A 26,304-nucleotide genomic window follows, 5' to 3' on the forward strand; every position below is an offset into this window, starting at 1 on the left:
TACTGGAATGGGTAGTCATGCTCTCCTCCAGGGGATCTTCCTGACTCCGGGATTGAATCCATATCTGTCTTATGCATTAATAGGCATGTTCTTACCACTACTGGGTTTCCCCAGTGGCTCAGATGGTACAGAATCTGACTGTAATGCAGGAGACCTAGGTTCAATCCCTGGGCTGGGAAGATTGCCTGGAGAAGGAATGGCAACCCACTCCAGTATTCTTGGCTGGAGAATTCCATGGACAGAGGAGCCTGGTACTCTACAGTCCATGGGGTTGCAATGAGTCAGACATGACTGAGGAGCTAACACTTTAACTTTCATACCTCTAGTTACCACTAGTGTCACCTAGGAAGCCCCAGACATTTTGAATATTATGTTATAAATGTCTAGATTTCATTTAAATCTAATAGATAATAGTATTTATTTATTTTGCTGTTTGTTTTAGCATGTAGCTCACCCAGTTTGATTCAGAAGTACTGACCTGCTTCTGTGGTTCCAAAATGTCATCCAGTTTTCAAAGTTTCTGCCATGTTATTCAGATTTGTCCTGGGTGTACGCCACCCAGTTATCAGTTTCAGATCTGGATAGTTGTCTATTCCATACTCAGTACCCAAGTATGTGGTATGCTATTTAGAATCAGACTGATGCTTGCACAGTTCAGGGGTGAGGTCAGAAACTATGGGCTGTTCTCCTGAGCTCCTCCCTCTCTTGTGATTTCTCTGATACTTTCCAGTCTTTATAAACCCCCACTTTTGAGCCCTCTGGCCAAAAAACTTGGAGGTTCAGTTCCTCTTCTCTCCTGTGTATTTTTCATGTATCTGGGGCCAAGTCACAGGAGGATAGAGGGAGGAAAAAACTCAACAGGGGTTTACCCCACCCTACTGGGACTGTTGAAAGAAAAAAATTATTGCATTATTTTATATGGTTTTAATGTACGCGAATAGAATACATAAGATAACTTGAATAGGCACTCACTACACCACTTCCACTGTGGCTCATCACTGCAGGATTGCCTGAGGGGAGGGGTGCAGGAGGATGGAGAACAGAAGATAAAAAACAATGGATGTTACCCCCCCACCCCGCCCCTCCACATCAATGTGAGGGTCATCTTTCCCTGTTCTTGAGCCAGAGCTAGAGGGCTTCCCCTGTAGCTTTCCCAGTCTTCAACCTGGGGTCCACTTACAGGTTTAAGGCAACTGAGGATCAAAAAGAGGAAACTCACTGCCAGTTCAGCGGTGCTTCAAATTCTGGCATTTCCCCCCGAATCTGACTACAGAGTCCTCAAATGCCTACTCTATTCTGTCTAGATTTTATAGCTGCATTCAGTGGGCAAGACATCTTCCAACAAACAGAATTTCCTACATTATAACATTTTATTTTAATTCTGCATCAGAGAGGACTTTAAGTCACTCTAAATTACAACAGGGTTCCAAGTTTGACTAAAGCCAAACTGAATTTTAACTAAATTATATTACAAAGACAAATAGTTATGTGACAATAGAATTGATCTTTTCCAAGGGAGCTAAGTTTGTGAGGTTCAATTTTTGTTCCTGTTTGGTATTCAGCAAGGTGTTTTTGTTTGTTTTTTGACCTGTATTATTACACAATTTCTATTTTGGAATGTTAAAAACTAAAAAATGATGTTAGCTTTAAAGAAATGTTGCTATTATTTTAGTTTTTTTAAGTGCAAAAACAGCAAGTTAAGAAATAAAAGGATCGAGGAAAAGATCATGACTTTCAAAATAAATATCAAGGCAGAGAAGAGAAAGGCTTTCCCAGAAATCATCAGCAGCTTCATGTCATGCCACTCTCCCCTGCTCACTCCACACCAGCCACGTTGGCCTTTGGCCTTTTCATTTCCTGCTCCTGCCAACCTCTTTCCTGATTCATGTGTAATTTCTGACTAACTCCTACTCATCCTTTGACTCATTTCCTCAAGAATCTTTCATTTGCTTGCAGATTAGGGTCGAATCCCCATAATATTCAAAACACCCCCTATATTTTCCCTTGGTAGCACTTATTACAGTTGTAATTTCTTTTTTCTATAATTCATGTCTATCTATTCCACCAGAGCATAAGTTTTATGTAGGCAGGACTGTGCTTAGCAGAGTACCTGGCAATAGTGGGTACTCATTTATAAAGAATGAATAGAGCAAATAGAGCATTCAGAATAATCCTACTACTCAATCTGTTTATTGAGGGTCCTCTATGTGACAGTCCTTTGCCAGGTCTTTTCTAATATTCATCTCCTTTATCCTCACAATAAGCCTATGAGATATGTATTGTTCCTTTGCATTTTATGGTTGGGAAAACCATAGTTCATTGAGATTAGTGATTCAACAGCAAGATGGTAAAGCCTGAAATTGAACCCAGGGTCTCCAGTTCTCAGCTGAGTACCCTTTCCATTACATCATTACTTCAGGTGCTCATTACCAGCTCCTGGCTCAGTCTCCCTTCAAGGAGCATTTCTGGGATACTCATGTCTCATTCTCTTCTCCTTTGTGTTATGAAAGGCTTAAACCAACAGACTGGTGTTCCTACAAGCGTGGTCCACAGTACATCTGCCCCAGAATCATAGTGGGGGGAAGTGGATGTGCTTAGGAGACACAGTGCTGTCAGACTCATCGAATCAAAATGTAGGAGAAGGGGAGGCGAAGGCCAGGACTCATTTTTAACAGGCTCATGGGGTGATTCTTGTGCACGTTTAAGCTGAGAACGCTTCCTTAGGTGGTTTCCAAAGCTTCCTCCAGCTCTGACAGTCTTTTCTTCTAAGACATTGAATTTGGAGGCCAGGCTTCTATAGCCCTATCATCTTTTCCAGAGCTATGAACTCAATACATACTATTTTTGGTAAATGAATACATTCGAATTTGGAAGACAGATTCAGGTCCCTGCTTGGGTATTTACCAGCTGTGATTCCTTGGGAAAATTACTTCACTTCTTGAGCCTTAGAGTTATCATCTTTTAAGATGGAAATAATAACAACAACCCCTATTTTGGCTTCTAGTAATTGGTGTGGAAGATAAATTAAATCATGTATTTCAAACTTCTTTTGATTCCAAATCGAAGAACCACTACAGGTATATAAAATGGACACCAAGAGAGGTTACTTCAATCCTTCAAATTTGCAGATGGCTGTTATAGCTCTTTCAAATGGACAGAATAGGGAGTTTATTCTAACACAAAACCACCACTACCATCTCTGAAAATAGTATTTCCTTGAAAAGACCCTACTTGCTCTTTTGTAGCAGAGAAGGTAATGGCACCACACTCCAGTACTCTTGCCTGGAAAACCCCATGGACGGAGGAGCCTGGTGGGCTGCAGTCGACGGGGTCGCGAAGAGTCGGGCATGACTGAGCGACTTCACTTTCACTTTTCACTTTCCTGCATTGGAGAAGGAAATGGCAACCCACTCCAGTGTTCTTGCCTGGAGAATCCCAGGGACTGAAGCGACTTAGCAGCCCCAGCAGCAGCTCTTTTATAGAAACCTGATTTTTTTTTTAAGAAACCTGAGGCATTCCTATAGCGCCCCCTGGTGAAATTTAGAAGTCAACTCAAAACCATAATCCTTGTCAAACACTTGCTGTTTGCTTAGAAACAAGATTAATTTCTCAGTGTATGTATCTGCTGCTGCTGCTAAGTCGCTTCAGTCGTGTCTGACTCTGTGCGACCCCATAGACGGCTAGGAGCTTTTTAAAAAATATTTATTTATTTATGGCTATGCTGGGTCTTCGCTGCTTTGCTGTGAGTGGGGTCTACTCTTTGTTGCTGTGTAAGGGCTTCTCACTGCAGTGGCTTCTCTTGTTGGTGAGCAAGGCTCTCGGCGCGCAGGCTTTGGTAGTTGCAGTGCATGGGCCCAGCAGTTGCAGCATGCGGGGTCTAGGGTGTGCAAGCTCAGTAGTTGCGGCTCACAGGCTTAGTTGCTCCATGGCAGGTGGACCAGGGACTGAACCCACGTCCCCTGCAATGGCAGGTGGATTCTTATCCACTGTGCCACCAGGGAAGCCCTTAGGCTAGGGACTAGCTTTTTGTGGAGTGTCTCTTTGTCCCCAGAGCGTACCACCCATCCATTCATTCATTTAACCATTACTGAGCATCCGTTGTGCCAGGTGCTGTTCCTGGTAACCAGCAATACAGCAGAGGAGCCAGATGACTTCCCTGTCCTCGGAGTCCTTATAGCAAGTATGAGAGACGGGCAAGCAAACAGTCAAGAACAATGGTGATATATGCCTCGTAGGGGGAGGTGCAAGGAACTATGGTAGCCATTTGGCTAAAAACCAATGAACAGTTTTGAGAAAAAACACAGCACATGGAGGGATGCATGGCAAAAATGAGGCATGAAGTAAAAGCTGGAGCCAAATGTTGAAGGGTCACTCTTAGTTTGAAAGTGAAAGTGAAGTTGCTCAGTCGTATCCGACTCTTTGCAACCCCATGGACTGTAGCCAATCAAGTTCCTCTCTCCATGGAATTTTCCAGGCAAGAGTACTGGAGTTGGGTGCCATTGCCTTCTCCAGGGGATCTTCCTGACCCAGGGATCAAACCCAGGTCCCCCACATTGCAGGCAGATGCTTTACCATCTGAGCCACCAGGGAAGCCCCTGGCTCTAAGTTTACTTTTACACTAAGGTCAATGGGAAGCAACTGAACAGTTTTAAGTAGAGGAATGATGCAATTAGATTTTTGCTTTTTAAAGATCATTCTGACTTTAGTGGGTAGAACTGATTGGAGGAGGCAAGGTCACAGGTAGAAAGACCTGTTAGAAAGCTGCTGCATAATTCAGGTGAGAAACGAATGTTTAGTTAGGAGGTAGGTGTACATGGGAAGCTTTAAATGTGTGGGTAAAATTCCATTTCTTTCTCTGAGTGGTAGGTACAAAAGTATTATATTCTTTACATTTTATACTTAGGTTACATAAGTTCTTTAGTATATATGAAGCTATTCATTTAAAGTCAAAGAAGGGGACGAAAGAGGATGAGATGGTTGGATGGCATCACCGACTCAATGGACATGAGTTTGAGTAAACTCTGGGAGTTAGTGATGGACAGGGAGGCCTGGCGTGCTACAGTCCATGGGGTTGCAAAGAGTCAGACACATCTGAGCAACCGAACTGAACTGAAAACTGACAAAATACTACCATATGTGTGCATGTATATATATACACATACATAAATTTTAAAATTTGGAAGGGAAGGACACAAAAAATTCAACAGGAGGTGGCCTCTGAGAAGGCAAAGTAGACTATAAAGACAGCCATGATCCTTACTCCTCCCTGTATCCACACCCTTTGTGGTGTGAGCTTGCATCTCCCTCCAACAAGGAGCCAATTTCCCCTTATTATTTTCTTTAGACAATGAAATACAACAAAAGGGACAATGTGCCAGTTTTGAGCCCAGGCCTCAAGAGGCCTGGCATGCTTCAGTCCTCTTTTGGAACCCCATGCAGGCACCCATGTGAACAAGTCTGGGCTCACCTGCTGGAGCATGGCAGAGCTTGGCCGACCCAGCTGAGACCATCGTGAGCTAAGCAGCACCCAGGCGACTTGACTTGGCAGCTGACCTCCATCTGATAAGTGAACCCAACTAAGACCAGAAGAACCAGCCTGCTGATCCCAGTCCAAACTTCAGAACTGTGAGATATATAATTGTTTTAAGTCACTAAAGTTGTGGGTAGTTTGTTTTATGGCAAAAGTTGACTGTTATAGAACTGGTGTCTGAAATGCTGCTTTTAAGAAAAGCCCCAAAATTCATGGCATTGGTTTTGGGATCAGGGATGGGTGGAGATTGGAAAACTGGCAAGTAAACAGTGAAATCTGGGAAAATGATGAGGAAATTGTGACTGGCTAGAAAAATGGTAATCTGCGTTTTATAGTGGCAAAACAATGGACAAAACTGTTGCCTGTGGTAACTAGGGGAAGATGGGGGAAAATACTAAAATTTTGATTCAACTAAGGAAATTTCTACGGAGAATGTTGTGTCAGTTGGGTGCTCCCAATTGGGTGTGATAACTTTATAACAGGAAGAGAGGTATGAGTTAAAGAAAGAACTGGCCTGCTTGAAACACGAATTTAGAGAGAAGAGAGAGGGCCAGGACTTACCACGTTAAAAAATAAAACTTCATCTTGAGGCTCTCTAGCCAGCGAAGAATTCTTATGGGGAAATAGAGCCTGGAGGTGTGAATCACACCAAAGGTGTGGCTGTAACACACTTTGTAAAGACCTATGAGAGAATTAAAGTGATGTCTAGTAGACTCCTAGACTTCTTGAAATCTTAAGCGCAATATCCACAGAAACCTAATACCAAAATAGCAATGATAAAGTTGAGAGATGTCTCAAAAATGATTGGGTGGCATTTAGAGTATGGAGTAGACTACAATCAGATACATAAAAGACCCACAAAAATTTTAAATTGGTTGCACATATGAGAGTATCACCAACCTGGACTAAAAGGGACTTAAATAATTCGAATTGCCACTCAGCTGCCAATATGAGCCACTTCTTCAGAAGCAGGCAAGGAAGGTGATGGACAAAGCATAGTCCAGAGGGCAGAGCAAGAAGCACAGAGATCAATAGACTAGGGAACTGCTCCCGGGGAGCAGAATTTAGGCCTCAGCAAGGAATACTCCCTCTCCCAGGAGAGGGGACCTGACAAACTTTGCCAACGTGGAGTCCAGAACTGCCTCTGTTTAAGGATGATTATGTATCTCTCATGCTTTTCCTTCTTGAATAGAAATGCCAGCTGTCTTTTAAATACATGGGTATCAAGATCAGAAAGAACAACATTCATCAAGGCACCTACAAACCTGATGTAGATGATAAGATCCTAGACTTCCAGCCTGATGACGTAACAGCAAGAGACTTTAGGGGTTCTGAAATGGAGGTAAGCATACTTTGCCTGTGGAAGGAATGCGAACAATTACAGTCACGGAGTACATACTGTGGTGGATTAAAAAATGGCCACAACCTTTCAATCCTCCTTGAATCCATACTCTTTGGGTTGTGACGCTGCCGTTCCTCCCATCGAAAGTTGGAGACGGTTTCTCCATTCCTTAAATCTGAAGTGGCCTTGTGACATTCTTGGCCTATGGAATGAAGCAGTGGCACTATGAAGCCTCAAGATGCCTCAAGAGCATGTTTCAGGTCTTCTTCTTGAAATCCTGTGTGGCTCTGAAGCTTAGAGATTAAATTGGTTGCACATACGAGAGTATGCACACACATAGACTTGTGTGTAAGTCACCAGCTTCAGAGTGATAGTTGGAACTTCGGACATTTCACCCAGAAAAAGTGTGTAAAATCTATGCCATTGGCTGAGATCAGAAACCTATTTTCCAGTCTCTGCAGGATGCTTCTTCCTGCTTTCTTTTTGTTGTCTCCTGTGTCTACAAGGTCTTTCCTCTTTTCTCTACCTCTAGCTATTCTTTCAAGGCTCCCAGCAATTGTTTAGAGCCATTCCTGGATCCAGTAAAGATAACCCTCTATTCCTGCAGCATTCTATACTTACTTTTACTACTGCAATTCTATTGCATTGTAATTGTTTTTGTCCTTTTAAATATGTGGGTTACATCTTACCAACTTTTTCTTCAGGGTCCTGCTCCTGGTAGGTTGAAAGTGTTAGTCACTCAGATGTGTCCAACTCTTCGCAATCCCATGGACTGTAGTCCACCAGGCTTCTTGTCCATGGAATTCTCTAGGCAAGAATACTGGAGTGGGTAGTCATTCCCTTCTCCAGGGGATCTTCCTGATCCAGGGATCAAACCTGGGTCTCCTGCATTGCAGGCAGATTCTTTACTATCTGAGCCACCTGGGAAGCTCTGATTACTAAATATTTATACAGAAGGAGAAAGGGACTGCTATTTGGGAGACCTGAGTATTAGTCCCAGATTTGCCCCTGAACTGCTTTGTAAATCAAAGGATCACTGCTCTCTGGACCTTAGTTTTCTCTGACTACAAGTAGAGAGGACTCCTGGCTGAAGACTAAGATTCACTGAATGAATATTAACCAGGCACCCTCAGGTCATGGAGGAAAGAGCAAGGGGAAGAAGATGACTTGGGTTCTGCAGCAATCCACTCTGTGGACTCAAGTTGATCCCCAACCTGACCCTCAGACTTTCCTAACTGTAAAGAGAGATGCTTGTATTGAATTGGGGTTCTGATCTCTGTCCACTAGGGGGAAGCATGCAGATGTGGGAACAGCAAACAACTGAAAAAAAAACACCTCGAATCCAGTTACTATTTTTTTCTGCCCTTGCTCCCTGCCCACTCTCCTACTCTTTCCCTACTCCAACTTTCCTAATTTAGCCTCAGGTTGGTTTCTACCCACCCTTCCAACTTCAGCTCATGACTTTGCTGCAGCCAGTCTGGCAGGAAGGCCTCCAGCAAGTCTCAAGTCTCCCTGTTTCCCAGTTGTCACCCATAGATTTTCTTTGCTTTGAGTGGAATTTATTCATATACCAAGTATGCCTCATCCCCTTTGCTTATTCACAGCCTACTTGCCCTTGTAATGCAGCTCAAATTCCAATTCAGTTCACTTCAGCTGAACATTTTTTCCCCCTTGAGGGCTCATTATCCTCTTGGCTTGGTTCTGGGCTCTGGGGAACTGCACTGAGTCAGCCAATTCCAGCCCTTGGGGAGCTCACAATCCACTGGGAGAGTCAGACACATTCAGAAACCATTTCCTTGTGGCGTGGGAAGTGCTGTAACAAAGGGAGTTCTGGCAGGCAGGAAAGGCCTTTTTTTTTTTTTAAGATTTTTTGGTGTGGACCATTTTTAAAGTCTTTATTGAATTTGTTACAATATTGCTTCTGTTTTATGTCTTGGTTTTTTGGCTGAGAGGCATGTTAGCTCTCTGACCAGGGATCAAACCCACACCCTCTGCATTGGAAGGCACAGTCCCAACTGCTGGATCACCAGGGAAGTTCCCAGGAAAGGCTTTTTGGAAGAGATGATGCTTGAGTTGAGGATTAAGGGAGCAGTTGTTCATAAAGCAAAAGATGTCAAAGTGTTAGGGGAAACACACTGACTGAAACCACCCAACCTGGCCAGGCACCGTAGTAACTATTTCCCTGAGTTATTTTATGACAGAAGGTCCTAGTAAGGAACATGGAACTAATAAGCCACCACCAACTGAAGGAGTTCAGGAAAGGTCAAAAGGAGATGCCACGTGTCCTAGCACCTCCCAGAAGCCTTCTTGCTGCCACCCATCTTGGCTGAGCAATGCATGTGCCACCAGGACGGACCCTGAGTCAGAATAATTGGCCAGATACAACCCAGAAACCAAGGCCATCACCATAAAACCCAGGGCAGCGAGTCACATGGCAGAGCAGACCTCCCAGTTTCCCTTAACCTCCTGCTCTCAGTCCAGGTGCCTCTTCCCAATAAAGGTTTTTGCTTTGTCAGCTTCTGTGTCTCATCAGACAACTCATTTCCAACTGTTAGACAAAAGCCCACTCTCAGGTCCTGGAAGAGGTCTCCCTTCCTGCAACAAAAGAGTGTGCGGTAGGCCAGAGCCCTCTTCCCTGACACCTGCTGTGCTGCTCCCATATCACTTAGAAATCTCACCTTTTTCTACTCTGGGCTGGCATATATATTAATCTTATTTATATATTAAATTTTATATGTTAAATTTATATAATGTATATTTATATTTATCATAAATTTATATTTTATAAAAATTTATATAAACAATATAAAACAAAATTTATATTAAAATTCAGACTTAAATTGAAGAAAGTAGGGAAAACCAGTGGTTCCAAATAGGAAAAGGAGTACATCAAGGCTGTATATTGTCACCCTGCTTATTTAACTTATATGCAGGGTACATCATGAGAAACGCTGGGCTGGAAGAAACACAATCTGGAAGATTGTGGGAGAATCAAGATTGCCCGGAGAAATATCAATAACCTCAGATATGCAGATGACACCACCCTTATGGCAGAAAGTGAAGAGGAGCTAAAAAGCCTCTTGATGAAAGTGAAAGAGGAGAGTGAAAAAGTTGGCTTAAAGCTCAACATTCAGAAAACGAAGATCATGGCATCTGGTCCTATCACTTTATGGGAAATAGATGGGGAAACAGTAGAAACAGTGTCGGACTTTATTTTTTTGGGCTCCAAAATCACTGCAGATGGTGACTGCAGCCATGAAATTAAAAGACGCTTACTCTGGAAGGAAAGTTATGACCAACCTAGATAGCATACTCAAAGCAGAGACATTACTTTGCCAACAAAGGTCTGTCTAGTCAAGGCTATGGTTTCTCCTGTGGTCATGTATGGATGTGAGAGTTGGACTGTGAAGAAAGCTGAGCACTGAAGAATTGATGCTTTTGAACTGTGGTGTTGGAGAAGACTCTTGAGAGTCCCTTGGACTGCAAGGAGATCCAACCAGTCCATTCTAAAGGAGATCGGTCCTGGGTGTTCATTGGAAGGACTGATGCTAAAGCTGAAAACCCAGTACTTTGGCCACCTGATGAGAAGAGTTGACTCACTGGAAAAGACTCTGATGCTGGGAGGGATTGGGGGCTAGGAGGAGAAGGGGGCAACAGAGGATGAGATGGCTGGATGGCATCACCGACTCGATGGTCATGAGTTTGAGTAAACTCCAGGAGTTGGTGATGGACAGGGAGGCCTGGCGTGCTGCGATTCATGGGGTCACAAAGAGTTGGACATGACTGAGTGACTGAACTGAACTGATAGTTTATATTTATAAATTATATTTAGTAAATTTATATAATATATATACATATATATATATATATATATAGTATTATGGGGGCTTCCCTGATGGCTCAGACGGTAAATAATCTGTCTGCATAGGTGACCCGGGTTTGACCCCTCAGTCTGGAAGATCCCCTGGACAAGGGAATGGTACCCACTCAAGTATTCTTGCATGGAGAATTCCATGGACAGAGGAGCCTGGCAGTCTAGAGTCCTTATGGTATTATATTTATGTTGGACCCAGCTCTTTGGAAATTGTCTATGGGGTGATTAGGAAGGTGAAGGGGATCTAAAAATCAGGTCACACATGGAACAGTTACTGAATTACACATATTCAGACTGAGGGGAAAAGCCTTCAAGTGACAAGGAAACAGATTTTTGGATAACATTGAGTTTTCAAGTGGAACCAAAGAATAGAAGCTGCAGGAGGCAGATTTCAGCTGAACATAATAAAAACTCTCTACTAGTCTTTCTTTCAAAGAGAATAACTTGTCTTGGCAAGTTGTCACTGGAGTTCAAATCTTTATCCCATTTGGTAGTGAAATGGTAGAAAATGATGAGATTGGATAAGATGAACTTCAAGGTTCTTTCCAGTGGTGGATTCTCTCATACTTTCCCTGCCCCCACCACCATCTCTCGGAGACTTTCTGCTTAAACCCTCCCACGATTCTCATTATCTACTGACTGAAGTCTAAGTTCTGCAGCACAGCACACAGGGCCCTCTCCCCAGTCTCCGCTCACATCCCTGCTCCCAGCATGGCAGTACTGAACTGCTCGTGGTTCTCTGCATGCATGTGCTGTGTCTGTGCTTAAGATGCCCCCCTCTTCCTGTGCCCGAGCTTTTACTTCTTCTCCAGTTCTCTGGCACTGCAGTGAACTGTCACCTTCTGTTTGCACCAGAGTTTTCAACTGATGAGTTCACTTCCTGTCACTGTGTCTTGATGGAAGGGTAACTGCAGCTGTCATTCAGAAGGAAGCTGAGGGGTCAGATCCTTCCATTACCAGGATCTAGTTTCAGCCAGGAGGCAGGCATGCAACAAGAGTCCAGGCCACTGAGGCCTTCTCTTCAGGTGCTTTGACTCCAAAAACATCAAGAAGAAACACAGGTGATCTGGTGGTGTGGGGCCGTGGCAACAGTGTTCTGATCCTGCTGTTCCAGCAGTAACATGGTTGCTGTGTCTTTTTTCCTACTTCTTAGCCTTCTGCAGTGCCCTTAATGAAGCAGAGGTCAAAGACATAATCTAAAGCAAATCACATGTAAGACTGGTCTATTTAATGATTAGAACTAGAGGTAAAGAGAGGGAAATAAAGACAAACAGGAGAACGGTCACATCACTAACAAGAATGAAGAAGTGCTAGTTTGGGGAAGACAAGAGAGGAAAGACGGAGAATAAACAAACATTTTTATTATAGTGAAAGTCACTCAGTTGTGTCTCTTTGTGACCCCATGGACTGTAGTCCATGGAATTCTCCAGGCCAGAATACTGGAATGGGTAGCCTTTCCCTTCTCCAGATCTTCCCAACCCAGGAATCCAACCAGGGTCTCCTGCATTGCAGGCGGATTCTTTACCAGCTGATCCACAAGGGAAGCCTTTTTATTATAATCCCTCCTCTAATACATCTCAATCTAAATACACATGAATTCTCCCTTGGGGATGGTAACAGTCCCATTGCTGTTTTAGGCTGAGTTAGCTTCTTGGTCTCTGTTTTAGGTGGGTTTCAGGCCAATGGACTTGTCCTTACCTTCAGAGGCTGTTAAAGAACTTGTCAAACACAGGTGGCCAATAGGCACAAGAAAATATGCTCACCATTGCTAATTATTAGAGAAATACAAATCAAAACTACAATGAACTATTACTTCACACTGGTCAAAAAAAGTCTACAAATAATAAATGCTGGAGGGGGTGTGGAGAAAAAGGAACCTCCTACACTGTTGATGAGAATGTAAACTGGTGCAATCATTATGGAAAACAGTCTGGAGGTTTCTTAAAAAACTTAAAATAGGGTTGCCATATGATCCAGCAATCCTACTTCTGGGCATATATCTGGAGAAAACTAATTCAAAAAGATACATGCACCCTAATGTTCATAGCACCACAGTTTACAATGGCCAAGACATGGAAACAACCTACACGTCCACGGATGGAGGAATGAATGAAGAAGACGTGGTGTGCATATAAAAAGGAGTATTACTCAGCCATTAGAAAGGATGAAACAATGTGATCTGGAGCAACGTAGATGGACCTAGGGATTATCACACTAAGTCAAAGGCAAGTATCATATGATATCACTTCTATGTGGAATCTAAAAAATGATGCAAATGAACTTATTTATAAAAACGGAAACTGGTTCACAGATATAGAGAACAAACTAATTGGTTACCAAAGGGGAAGAGGGGTGAGGGAGTAAATTAGGAGTTTATGATTAGCAGATACAATGTATAAAATAGATGAACAACGAGTTCCTACTGTACAGCACAGGGCACTGTATTCAACATCTTGTAACAAACCATAGTGGAAAATAATATGAAACAGAAAATACACACACACATAAACACAAATACACACACACATCTGAATCACTTCACTGTACACCAGAAACTAACACCACTGCGAATCAACTAATATAGTACTCCAAGTAAAACAAATTAATTTGTCAATTAGTACATATCCTGTGGCACGATAAGTAAAAGATGACTTGGAGGTTTCAAGCCAGGAAAATATGGGGCCAGGAAAGTGGGAAGAAAATGCTTAGCTTGGGATTTCAGCAGGACGTGGGCAGAGACGACCCAGAGATAGTGAGAAGTAGGTGTTGCCTGAATGAGATATTGATTAATGGGCTTGTAAATCTCTAAAGGGGGTGGAATCACTGCTGCATATTTCTCATCACGTGCAACCCTGTGCATGTGTGGAATCAAAGCAGAATTCAGGGCTTTTCTTCTTCATGCAGAAATGTGAGATGGATTAATTCAACCAGTAAATATTACTGGATACCTTCTATGTGCCATGCACTGTTCTAGGCAATAGTAATGTAGTGAAAAGGCTATGCTTGTGCAGACTACAGAGATAGGTAATACTACTACTTAAATTTGCTGTATTTTTTATGTGCTTAAACAACAATAAAATAAGAGGAAAAGGTAAGGCTGGGGTTAGCATGGTTTTCAGAATATACAAGGAAGGCGATAAAATGATCTTGTAGAATGTTATTCTCATTCATGTTACCTTTGAACCTATCAGAGGAAGCAGGCAGTGGAGACCAGGACCACAGAGTCCTAACAATCCTGGAAACTAATTGCATGATCACCACTCTATCACAGATACATAGTTACTTCTTTGAGGGATTTCCAAATCTTTAACTTTTTATTATGTTGCTGCTGCTGCTGCTAAGTCGTGTTGGACTCTGTGCGACCCCATAGACGGCAGCCCACCAGGCTCCCCTGTCCCTGGGATTCTCCAGGCAAGAACACTGGTGTGGATTGCCATTTCCTTCTCCAATGCATGAAAGAGAAAAGTGAAAGTGAAGTCGTTCAGTTGTGTCCGACTCTTGGCGACCCCATGGACTGTAGCCCACTAGGCTCCTCCATCCATGGGATTTTCCAGGCAAGAGTACTGGAGTGGGGTGCCATTGCCTTCTCCTTTAGTTGATGCTAACATGGGCAGACAAATTAGGTCAATTAAAGAAGAGAAGGAGAAAAATAATGTGGAAAAATATTTAGTATTAGTTCTTTCTTCTGGGACTTTAGGCTAAAGTGAAAGTGAAAGTGAAGTCGCTCAGTTGTGTCTGACTCTGCGACCCCATGGACTATAGCCCACCAGGCTCCTCCCTCCATGGGATTCTCCAAGCAAGAGTACTGGAGTGGGTTGCCATTTCCTTCTCCAGGGGATCTTCCCGACTCAGGGATCAAATCCAGGTCTCCCACATTCCAGGCAGATGCTTTAACCTCTGAGCCACCAGGGAAGCTTTTGGTTAACCAATCAAGAAATATTTACCGAGTAATGAGCTACACTACTTTTTTATGGTCAAAGTAGTTTCTAGGGAATATCATGTACATATTTCAAGAACATGTTCAGTTTGGATAGCAAACTTTATAAACTACATAATATCTAAAATAATAAAAATTACACAGAAACTTATGCCTATGAAGAGACCTGTTTATTACTGATAACACTTCATTTGGCTAAAACCACGCACACAAATACTTAAAGTGCAAATTGTCATAGGGAGTATTTATGATACACCCTGGTAGTCTGTAAGGAAAAATGAGAAGATATTGACAGAAACTATTAAAACAAGGGTACAATTTTGGACTACTGGTATACAGAAAAATAATTAACTCTTAACTGCATATATTTTATCTGGCATATTCAATGACATACAAAGAGTTTGTTTCAGCCTATAACACAAGGCCTCATCACATACAGGTGCAAATCTTGTTTGGGTGGCTCTCTTCAGACATATGATGAATCATACACCGGACAAAAATTTACCAAACAGTATCCAATTAGTTGTGACTCCCTTGGAAGGCAGCATTAGTAGGCTTATAACAGCACTAATACTAGTGATACCAAGTCTACACAGATATTTTCTTAACCTTCTTGGCCAGCATCTTGCTTTGAGTGTAAAATAGTAGGCATTACATACAATTTCAAAATAGGAATATGCTCTCCTCTTGCCAAAGAAACAGAGTATTTAAGAGTGTGCATGCTTGATAAACATTACTTAGTGTACATATCAGTACTGAAAACTGTTTTAAAAGCTGAATCAGAAAAGTCATGTTTTCGATTACCTAAACTATTTGTTTCTTTAGAACAAAATTCCATAATTCCTATTTTCACCAACTAAGTACTCTATAACAGGTGGTGGGTGGTGTGGATATGAAAAATAATAAACCATGATCCCTGCTTTCAGGGAGCTGAGAGTCAGGTGCTCCTTCCTAGCCAAGGGATGCTAATAATTAATGTGAACAAACTGGTAAATGCCTTGGGTTATATTATAAGGTTCAGTGGTACTAAAACTATTTCAGGTCACTTCAACTTGGCATTAATATCTTCAAAGGTCACCTTCTAAAGGGAATATCTTACGTACATTCTACATATATTTGTCACACTAGAGTCAGCGTGTGTCCCCTCAGGGGTATACAGCAACTGAGGCAGGGGATGGGGGAGAAAACTGAGAGCCCACATGATAAACATGGTGCCTCTTTCTGGTGGCATCAGTTTCCACGAAGACTGAAGGCATCATTTTTCACTGAAACAGTTTTATTACGGAGAATGCAAAAATCACATTTTCAAGACAGAACACAAAATTTCAAGTGCAGGCTGCTTCTGATTTTGCTCTCAGGCCCCTTCCCCCAAACATTCATGTTCCTTTGCTTTAGGATTATGCTGGTGGAAAAATTCGAGAGGCAAACTTCAAAGATATGCCACTTTGCCCTTATCTTGGTCACTTTAGTCATTCTTCTATGTTTAAGTATTGAATTAACAAAGGAAGATATGTCTTAATGAATGTAATAGTATGGTGAATATTTTAAAGTCACCAACAGAAAACACTAACTTTGTTTCCAACCAGGAGTAAACTTAGGCTGTGTAAAGAGTCCAACAATGAGATATTCCCTCCTTTCCACTTAGACTCCTCATGGTTTATGGTAAGATGGTTTGAGGGACAAATGTAAAAAAAAATTATTTCCTCAGAGCTTGTGCTTTGGATGCCCAAAGTACAAGGAAACCTGAAATAAAATGCCAGATCAATTGACCATTCATTTTGGTTAGTAGGAGTCTTTCTTCATCAGTTTCTAGAGCAATCTCAGAAAACAAGTGAATTGTAAAAGGCTATAATAAATTAATATACAGTAGTATCCAAGCAGATCAGAAAAGATTATGCAATAGATTTAAAATTACTTCTTACAATGTCTTAAATATTCTCACAGTAATAACAAAATAACCAAAAGTCCATAAACAAAAACAGCTTAGGAATAAGTTTAAAGCAGTCTGAATGAATACAGTTAAGATTTCTTATAAGTGAGGTAACAGGGCAACAGTGTTTCACAGTAACAGAATATGGAAGGGCACCTAGGGAAGGAGGGAGGTAGAGAGAAAAAGGCATAAAACAAATTTATCCAAGCAGAATTTGGATTTCTCAAGCATCACAAACATCAATGGAAAGCATCTGAGAGAAACACCAATAGCAGCAGTTTGTAGAACAATTTCTCCATTAAACTTCAGCTAGTATCTTTGTTGCATCAATTCCAGAAGCAACTTGCTTAAGAAATAGGAGGTCTATTCCTTACATAGATATTCCAAGGCATCCACTCTCTTAGAACCTTTCTGTCTGCTGAAGTTACAACATCCAAGTAATAATAATTTATATTTAAAACAAACTCCTCAAATATCCTATACATTCCTCAAGATGAACGGAATTATGTTCAAGTCGCACTTAATTTACAGGTTTAATCAGGCAGTTCTTTAGACAGTGAATAAAGACTGCACTCATGCATCTACTACTCAACATATACTAAAACTATCTTGTGAGCTAAATTCTTCCAGATATGGAGTGAAACTCAAATGTTACTTTCAATGCTCTTTATGATATCATCTTTGTTCCAACCTGAGATTTCAATGAAGGAACTTTAAAAAAGTGCTAAACAGCTTTTTAGCATATGCCATAATTCTGAAATGTTTAATTGTATTAAAAAAATCCTTATTCCCTCTTATACTGTCCCTGCTGAAGATGGAGAACAGTCTGTCATATTACCTCTTATTTTGAGTTCTTCAATAAAAGATTTAAATAATAACTCAAGATTTACTAAACTATCTCAACAACTTCCTCCTCTCCGAGTTAAATGATCTTAATCATTTGTGCTTTTTCTTATAGGTCTTATTTTTCAATCTATATTTCATTCCTTTTTATTTCTGCTATATTCACCCCTCTCCAGTTCCCGTACAATCCGAAAACATAACATCCTAACAGGAACTGAATCCTATGAGGGGTACTTTTTCTCACCACCTCAAAGGCCTCCCTGGCTGCTTCTTAGCAGTCACTAAATAAAGGAGACAAAAGCATCACTATCTACTCATCATAACAACAAGTAAACAACTTGCCCACAGCCAGTTCATTTCCCACTTTTCAGGTGGTAAGTTTGCTCTTCACATGAAGCATTTTCTCTGCCACTTTACTGACTTTTCTCTTGTTTATTTCTACTGTTTATTTCTAGTGCTTTAAGCTTGCCTGCTTAATTCTTTTCTTTTCCTCAAAGCTCTAGAAAAATAGCAGTTTTGATCTACACACTTAATGAGAAGGCATTCATTTCCATGATACTGTTCATAAAGAAAAAGATAATGTAGATCCTAAGGCTGAGCCCTACTGGCCAGTACTTCTATTTTTCTTGGTTGTCTTGGGCAACTGAATTTATTTTGTTGACAAGTGTACACCCACTATGGGCTCTTGTTAAATATCATGCTCAAGAGCTTGGCTAGAATCAAATAACTCCCTCAATCTATACTCTGAGAACATTTGTAAAATTTTAACTTTGGATATTTAAATTTTTGACATAAGAATCCAAGCCTTAATGACTTTTCACCTTGGTTAATACGACTCCTGTTGCATTATATTGTTGCATTCAAAACTGTTCTCTTTATAATAGAATGACAAGCATGGCTTTAGTGATTATGAATGAGTTGTTGTATCATTTTAGCTCCATTTTGTTCTTCAGTCACTGAAACACAGATACTAAAACAGAATATACATTATTTTTCATATATATATATATATATAGCATTGTTCATACTACTTTGTAGAATATAGGCCATTTCCTAAATGACAATCTACATTCCTAAAAGCAAATAAAGCAAAACATTCTACACATTTCTTCTTTAGTGCAAAGCCTTTGGAAACAAACTCATTCAGGAATAGTATTCTACATTTAGCTCTATTATCTACAGTCACACAAGATTCAGCTATAAGAAAGTAAGGAAGGAACAAATGAACAATAGTGGCAATACAGTAATTTGAAAATCACATTTGGATTATCTGGAGTCAGCCAAATGTTAGCTGATAACTGCAATAAATCAAACCATGATTTAACAAATATTCTAGTCTGTTTTAATTTTGTATTATTTTTCAAGGAAATAAATTCTCTCATACCAGTTATCTCCCACAGGCAATTTGTTTAGTATAATTATGTACATCCAAGGCCTCATGATGGTAAACTCTTAACTATACCATGTGTGCTAAGTACCCTGTGAGCAATACAGGACAGAATACACTTTGAGAAGATTAAACAACACTTCTCTATTAACTCTTTTTTAGAGATGCAGAATCAACCAAAAATGACATTCCCTTCCCAAAAAATTTTCCCCCACTAAGAGAGATAAATATTACTCATGATAAAAAAACTCTACAGAAGTCAGCAAGATGTTAGGATAAACTGGACTTTAGTTTTAAAACATGTTGCAGGATCACAGCAGGATCCTCTATGATCCACCTCCCAGAATTCTGGAAATAAAAGCAAAAATAAACAAATGGGATCTAATTAAAATTAAAAGCTTCTGCACAACAAAGGAAAATATAAGCAAGGTGAAAAGACAGCCTTCTGAATGGGAGAAAATAATAGCAAATGAAGCAACTGACAAACAACTAATCTCAAAAATATACAAGCAACTTCTGCAGCTCAACTCCAGAAAAATAAACGACCCAATCAAAAAATGGGCCAAAGAACTAAATAGACATTTCTCCAAAGAAGACATACGGATGGCTAACAAACACATGAAAAGATGCTCAACATCACTCATTATTAGAGAAATGCAAATCAAAACCACAATGAGGTACCACTTCACACCAGTCAGAATGGCTGCGATCCAAAAATCTGCAAGCAATAAATGCTGGAGAGGGTGTGGAGAAAAGGGAACCCTCCTACACTGTTGGTGGGAATGCAAACTAGTACAGCCACTATGGAGAACAGTGTGGAGATTCCTTAAAAAATTTCAAATAGAACTACCTTATGACCCAGCAATCCCACTTCTGGGCATACACACCGAGGAAACCAGAATTGAAAGAGACACATGTACCCCAATGTTCATCGCAGCACTGTTTATAATAGCCAGGACATGGAAACAACGTAGATGTCCATCAGCAGATGAATGGATAAGAAAGCTGTGGTACATATACACAATGGAGTATTACTCAGCCGTTAAAAAGAATTCATTTGAATCAGTTCTGTTGAGATGGATGAAACTGGAGCCGATTATACAGAGTGAAGTAAGCCAGAAAGAAAAACACCAATACAGTATACTAACACATATATATGGAATTTAGGAAGATGGCAATGACGACCCTGTATGCAAGACAGGGAAAGAGACACAGATGTGTATAACGGACTTTTGGACTCAGAGGGAGAGGGAGAGGGTGGGATGATTTGGGAGAATGCCATTCTAACATGTATACTATCATGTGAATTGAATCGCCAGTCTATGTCTGACGCAGGATGCAGCATGCTTGGGGCTGGTGCATGGGGATGACCCAGAAAGATGTTATGGGGAGGGAGGTGGGAGGGGGGTTCATGTTTGGGAATGCATGTAAGAATTAAAGATTTTAAAATAAAAAAAAAAAAGGAAAACCTAATGAATGGAAAAAAATAAAATTAAAAAAAAAAAAAACCATGTTGCTTGTTTTGTAAGATCTAAAATCTGGATGTTTTATTTCTTAGTAAAATGAGCACTACTTCATGTGATAAAGAAACAAATATTCTTATTAGCCTCCAATTAAAATAAATAAATTTAAATTTTACAAAAATGAAGGGCTGTAAAAAAAAATGTAATTTAAAGGTCAGACTTTTAAATTAAAAATTCATAGCTCCTTTCTTAGTTCCAGTATTTTTCTTTACTTAGAGGCTGTACTGACACAATTCTAACATGAAGATCCTTAGCTAGTTATACTGAGCCTGTTTTTATTAAGACTTTTACTTACATTCATAAGATTTTTAAATCAACAATCTGTTTTAAATAGAGGAGAAGTACCTATATAGTTTGGAAGACTTTCTTTAACTGTCTGCAAATTAAGTGATTAAATTATACTCAATGGAAGAACACTATTTCAATTCAAACCATGCCTTGAAAAGGCACTGAGAAAGAACCAAGCCACTAGGAGTGTTGCCACTATTGTTTTATGTTCGATAAATGTTAGAATTTTAAATAAATACAATAAATTTACACTGCACCAAGAGCACCTGAAACAGAGGTGCTGAAACCACAAATTGTAACACCTATTCTAACCTAGAAATGCTAAATATCCTATTTCAAATACTCTAATTTGTAAGTTAATATCTGCGATGTAACAATGACACTTTTCCACAGTATTCTGGGAGCAGTGCCACTTTCTTGCCAATCTTATGGATTCATTTCCTTAACTAACTCTACAATTATACAACATTATCTTCCTTTAAGAAAAACTGTGCTATACACAATCACAAGAATATATAACTAAGCTTAATCACACTTGAATAAGAACACTTACATTTGTATTTTGTTTCTGTTGAAGGAAGAATGACATGTTACCATAATACTTTTAATGTAATGACTTTTGTTCAGGATTATGAAAAAATTTGAATTATTTCTTTCCAGCCATTTCATTTCATATTTATACAGTTTAGCCAGCCAACCAAAAAGAAAGAAAATAAAGGAAAAAGATATTTGGCCAGATGACACACAGAGAGAATGCTAACATGAGTTCAATGCATGGAGTTCTTGGTTGCTCTGTTCCACAGACCGGGGCAGAGCAACGATGTTCTGGCGAAGGCTAAACAGAACGCCAGGTCAGTCCATTTTTACTGGGCTCAAGAAAATTCTCAATTAAAGCATCAATCAGTTTCTTCAATTCCTCTTCTAGTAAGGCAGTGTCACTGAGGGAAAAGGTTAACAGTTTTGAAATTCTTTATTTCCATAGCCTTAAAATGTGCTTAAATTGTTGTCATTTTTTAAGAGTGCATACACTTTATGGGATGATTAAATAACTGGTAAACAAGACAGAAATTCACTCGGGTAAAACAAAACAAGACCGAAAGTGGCAAGAGGGGAGTCACACTCACAGAAAACACCTTTCTCACAAACTGAAATTGCACTGCATTAAAAGGAGGTCCTTGGTACATGAAACATGGATGAGTTAGAGTATATCTAAAGACTGCTCCTAAAGCAGGCAATTTAAATGGCTCAGAACACCAACACCAGGTATTAAGATAAACTGGCTTCCTGAAATACTTCAAGGCACACCTCTTACCGATTATTATGGGATGATACAGCATATCTTTTAGGAAGTAAAGAAAGAAGTGTGACTAAAAATATAAGATGTTTAAAAAAGTACCAAGTATTCCCTTCAAAGTCATCACCTGAAGAGCTGCCATTACCCCAAATATCTCTCTTTTCGGACTGCCTTCACAGTCATTCTACAAGCTATGCAACAAATTTAATTTTTATTATGTTAATAATCACCTTTCATTTTAAATCAAAGATAGCACTGTTCAATTTGCTTTACTTTAAACTCTGCTCTGAATGACTTCAGGAGGTCATTTTCTCCCCCCAAAGGAAATAAAATCTACTCTTAAACACAAAGGTTTACAGAAATACTAAATAATTAATGTACATTGCTGTGAAGGCAATTCCAAAGAAAAAAAATCTCCTTCCCAAATAGGTATTGACCAATGACAACATTATAGGAGATACTACTCACAAAAGTTTAAATACTCTCTAAATGTTATTAAAGTCAAGTTAATCACAATTTATACTCTTAAAAGGATATTAATTCAGCATATTAAGTCAAATCATATTAAATGTAGAAAATGAATATTTGGCAATGAACAAATTACTTGTTGATCATTTCTTTATGCTTAGCCTAAATAGTTCAAGCTTTGCAGAGTCTTCCCAGGAATATAAATTCACTAAAAAATTAAGACTCAGTTCCCAAATAATGCAGTTTTTTGGGAAAATCTGGCAGTTCCTCAAAAAGTTAAACATAGAACTTACCATATGACCCAGCAGTTCTCCTTATGTAAATATGATATACACCCAAGTTAAAAGAAAATATATGTCCACACAGAAACTTGAACACAAACATTCAGATCACCATTATTCATAACAGCCAAAATATGGAAATAACCTAAATGTCCCTCCTCTGCTAAACAGATTAAAAATATGGTGTATATACAGTGGAATATCACTGGGCCATGAAAACAAAATTTCTAAAAAAGGAATAAGGTACTGATTCATGCCAACATGGATGAACCTTGAAAACATTATGCTAAATAAAAGATGCCAGTCACAAAGGACCACATATTGTGTCATTCCATTTATATGAAATGTCCAGAATAAGAAAATCCAGAATGACAAGTAGTAGATTAGTGGCTGCCTAGGGCTGGGAAGAAGGAGAATAGGGAGTGACAGCTAACTGGGAGGGGCTTTCTTTCTGAGGTGATGAAAATGTTCTAAAATCGATTATAGTGATGTTTCTACAACTCTGAATATACTAAAAACCACTGTATTGTGCACTTTAAATGGGTGAGCTATAGGGTATGTGAATTACATCTCTTAAATAAAGCATTTTTTAGTTAATGCTTACTGGAGTACATTGCTATACCATGTTGTGTTAGCTTCTGGGGTACAGCAAAGTGAAATCAGTTCTGAAATCAATCAAGCTTTTATATATACATAATATTTTAAAAGTTGATTCCTACCTCTGGTCCGGTGATGCGCACATCTCTGCATAATACTTTATCTTCGGTTCTGTTCCACTAGTCCGAAGAGTAGCAACACAGCCATTTTGAAAAGTGAATGTAATCATTTGGCTGCTTTTGCTTACAGGCAGCACCTAGGCACAATTGCAACAACGGCTCAATTACACTTGGTACCTTTCTCATTTTCAAGAGCTGTAAAATGCATTTCACTTATATGAGGTGTGTAAAGCAGTAAAACTCATAGAAAGAGAAAGAAGCAAGGCAGTTGCCAAAGGCTAGGGGGAGGGAGAAATGGAGACTTATTTAGTGGGTATAGAGTTTCAGTTTAGCAAGATGAAGTTCTGGAGATCTGTTATGCAACATGTGATTATTAACATTACTGAGCTCTTAAAAATAGTTAAGATGATAAATTTTATGTTTTTTATTTTTGCGTGCTCAGTCATTCAGTAGTGTCCAGCTCTTGGCGACCCTATGGACTATAGCCTGTTAGGCTCCTCTGTCCATAATATTATCCAGGCAAGAACACTGGCATGGGTTGCCATTTCCTCCTCCAGGGGATCTTCCTGACTCAGGGACTAAACCTGTGTCTCCTGTGGCTCCTGCACTGGCAGCAGATTCTTTACTACTGAGCTACCTGGGAAGCCCCTGCATTTTTTTTTTTTACTGCAATTAAAAAATTTTTAAATATTTTAAAGAACTTTAAAATACAAAAGATTACATTCATAATAATTCATAACTGTACCATTTACTATTTATAATTGTAGAAGTATTGGATTATATACCTTATACAGATGATCTCCAGGTCTCAACAATAATCCTGCAAAGTTAATATTACCAACAATTTACAGAGAAGGTTCAAAGAGGGTAAATGACCTGTTCAAGGTAATCAGCTAAGTGGCAGAGCAAGAAGTTGAAACCTGGCCTATCTGTCCCAAAGTCCAAACTACCCCTACTTTTGCAAAGTGCTTTACAATTTCAAGACACTTTCGCAGATAGTTTTTCAACAGTCTCCAAAGCAGCGTGCACACATCCTAGAGGGCAGGCAAAATAATCCACTGGAGTACAAATATATATAATTACCTAAAAATTAAACAAGAATGAAGCTTTACTGACATAAATATATAGATTAACACAGGTACTCTTCCTGAACCACAAATCAGTCTGTGAAGGTATCTTGAGGGAACCATGGGGGTTGTACTAGGGTGGAGGGGTTGACAGTGGAGCCTCTCCTCAGGTGTCCTGAGCTTGGTCCTCTCTGTGACTGGTACTCCTAGTTGCTTAAGACAGAGACCTTCCTTCCCTCCCGTTTGTTCCACTCACAGACCATCAACTAGCAAGTCCTGGTTATTCTATCCTTTATTTAACTCAACTTTGTCAGGCTCTGTCCTTCACTACTGCCACCATATTACATTCCGGCTCCTGTCGTCTCTCATCTCCATTACTGAAACAGCATACTAATTGATCTTCTTCTCACCCTTCTCCAACCCACTCACTGTACATGCCATCCTTCCTTGCACTCCATACTACTGCTGTAGAGAACTACTTGCGGTTCCTTGAAAGAAAACATGACTTCTCACCTCCAGACATAGCGCTTACTGCTCCCTTTGCCTCAAACATCCTCTGTCCCTCCCACACCTGGATAACTCCTGCCCAAACTCTAGAACTCTGCTCACAAAGTCCTCTGCAAAGCCCTGCATGAGCCCCTCAAATCTGAGTAAGGGTCTTTCCTATGCTCCTTTATGGCACTCTTATGCACCCCCTAATCATTTTGTAATCAGTTTACTTGACTGTTTCCCTACTAGACTCCTATGGTGTCTTTGTCATTACTGTCTTCTCAGTGTAGCACAGAAGGGTTTTGATAAATGCCTGTTGAACACACAGATGAATGTCAATCTGAAGTTGGAGAAGAAAGAACTCAGGAAGTCTTTGACAGTCACTATATGACCCCAGGGGATTAACAAATATCCATACTACAAGCCTTACAAAATTTGTTGCAAGCATAAGTGGAGAATAGATAGGAAAGCACTTGGAATAACAAATATCATAAACTTTAAAGGGAGTCAAGAGGGGAAAAGCATCATACCAAGAACTATTCTAACCATAGCAACACTAGAGAAACAAAAAGAAGCAAAACATTTGGTTCTTCTTTTCAAGTAGTTTATAAACACAGAAGAACATACGTGCATACAGACAGAATAACAACAACAAAGAGCCAATTCTGGTTGACTGGATGAAAATACACAAAGGGAATATGAGTAGTATTCTACATAAGAGGCAGATTTTCCAAAATATATTATGCTCCTAGACTCTTGAGACAATATCAGACCATTATACATGGAAATTTAGGTTAATAATAACAATCATAATAATAATAAAATAAATATAATCAGCAATCTATGGCATTTAAATGTTAGTTGAGCACCTACTATGTAGGCAAGAGCTTTGAGAGGCATAAAGGTAAATTAGAAATGAATCTGCCATGCAAAAGACAATGGTAACATGACATAGAAAGTGATAAGTGAGCAGAGGAAGGCACAATATATAAAGAAACCTCAGGAGGAAGATATCTGATTATGAGACCTGGAGGGTACATGGAGGAGGTGACATCTGCATGAAGTCTTAAATAATGGCTAAAGTGTGAATCTGCAGCAGTAGGAAGAAAAGGTGGATTAAGGAAAAAGCTTGAGCAAAAATAGAAAAATAATTGTTAATGTATATAGGTAAGAAGTATTTGTAAGTTATTCCATTTGGTTAGAGGTATAGGAAATAAGGTTGAAAAGGGATACCACTGAGCCACCTAGGAAGCCATGCATTCATAGGAAATAAGGTTGAATGGGAAGTTAAAACTTCCCTAAAAAGACACATAGCTTTGAAATTATAGGCATTTA

The 26,304-nt window shown here is 39.8% G+C and overlaps 1 protein-coding gene across 3 annotated transcripts in view; it reads right to left on the bottom strand.

The window, feature by feature from the left end:
- Positions 1–3,351: 3,351 nt before the first annotated feature.
- Positions 3,352–26,304, bottom strand: part of PGM2L1 (phosphoglucomutase 2 like 1) — a 73,139-nt gene continuing 50,186 nt past the window's right edge. The window contains exons 13-17 of one of the 3 annotated variants that reach the window (XR_011249166.1): positions 23,417–23,550; positions 6,796–6,887; positions 6,092–6,212; positions 5,090–5,623; positions 3,352–4,415 (exon numbers count right to left, since the gene is read on the bottom strand). Coding sequence is in view for 2 of the 3 variants with exons in the window: in XM_069553053.1 (XP_069409154.1) it covers positions 4,074–4,170; positions 5,468–5,623; positions 6,092–6,212; positions 6,796–6,887; positions 23,417–23,550 (600 nt within the window). In the remaining variant the exon portion in view is untranslated. Of the gene's footprint in view, positions 4,416–5,089; positions 5,624–6,091; positions 6,213–6,795; positions 6,888–18,967; positions 21,593–23,416; positions 23,551–26,304 lie in introns of those variants that run through there. The other 2 variants (XM_069553053.1, XM_069553054.1) reach the window with 2 other exon arrangements.

This window comes from Ovis canadensis, chromosome 15 (assembly GCF_042477335.2).
Source record: "Ovis canadensis isolate MfBH-ARS-UI-01 breed Bighorn chromosome 15, ARS-UI_OviCan_v2, whole genome shotgun sequence".
In the NCBI taxonomy this organism is placed as follows: domain Eukaryota; kingdom Metazoa; phylum Chordata; class Mammalia; order Artiodactyla; family Bovidae; genus Ovis; species Ovis canadensis.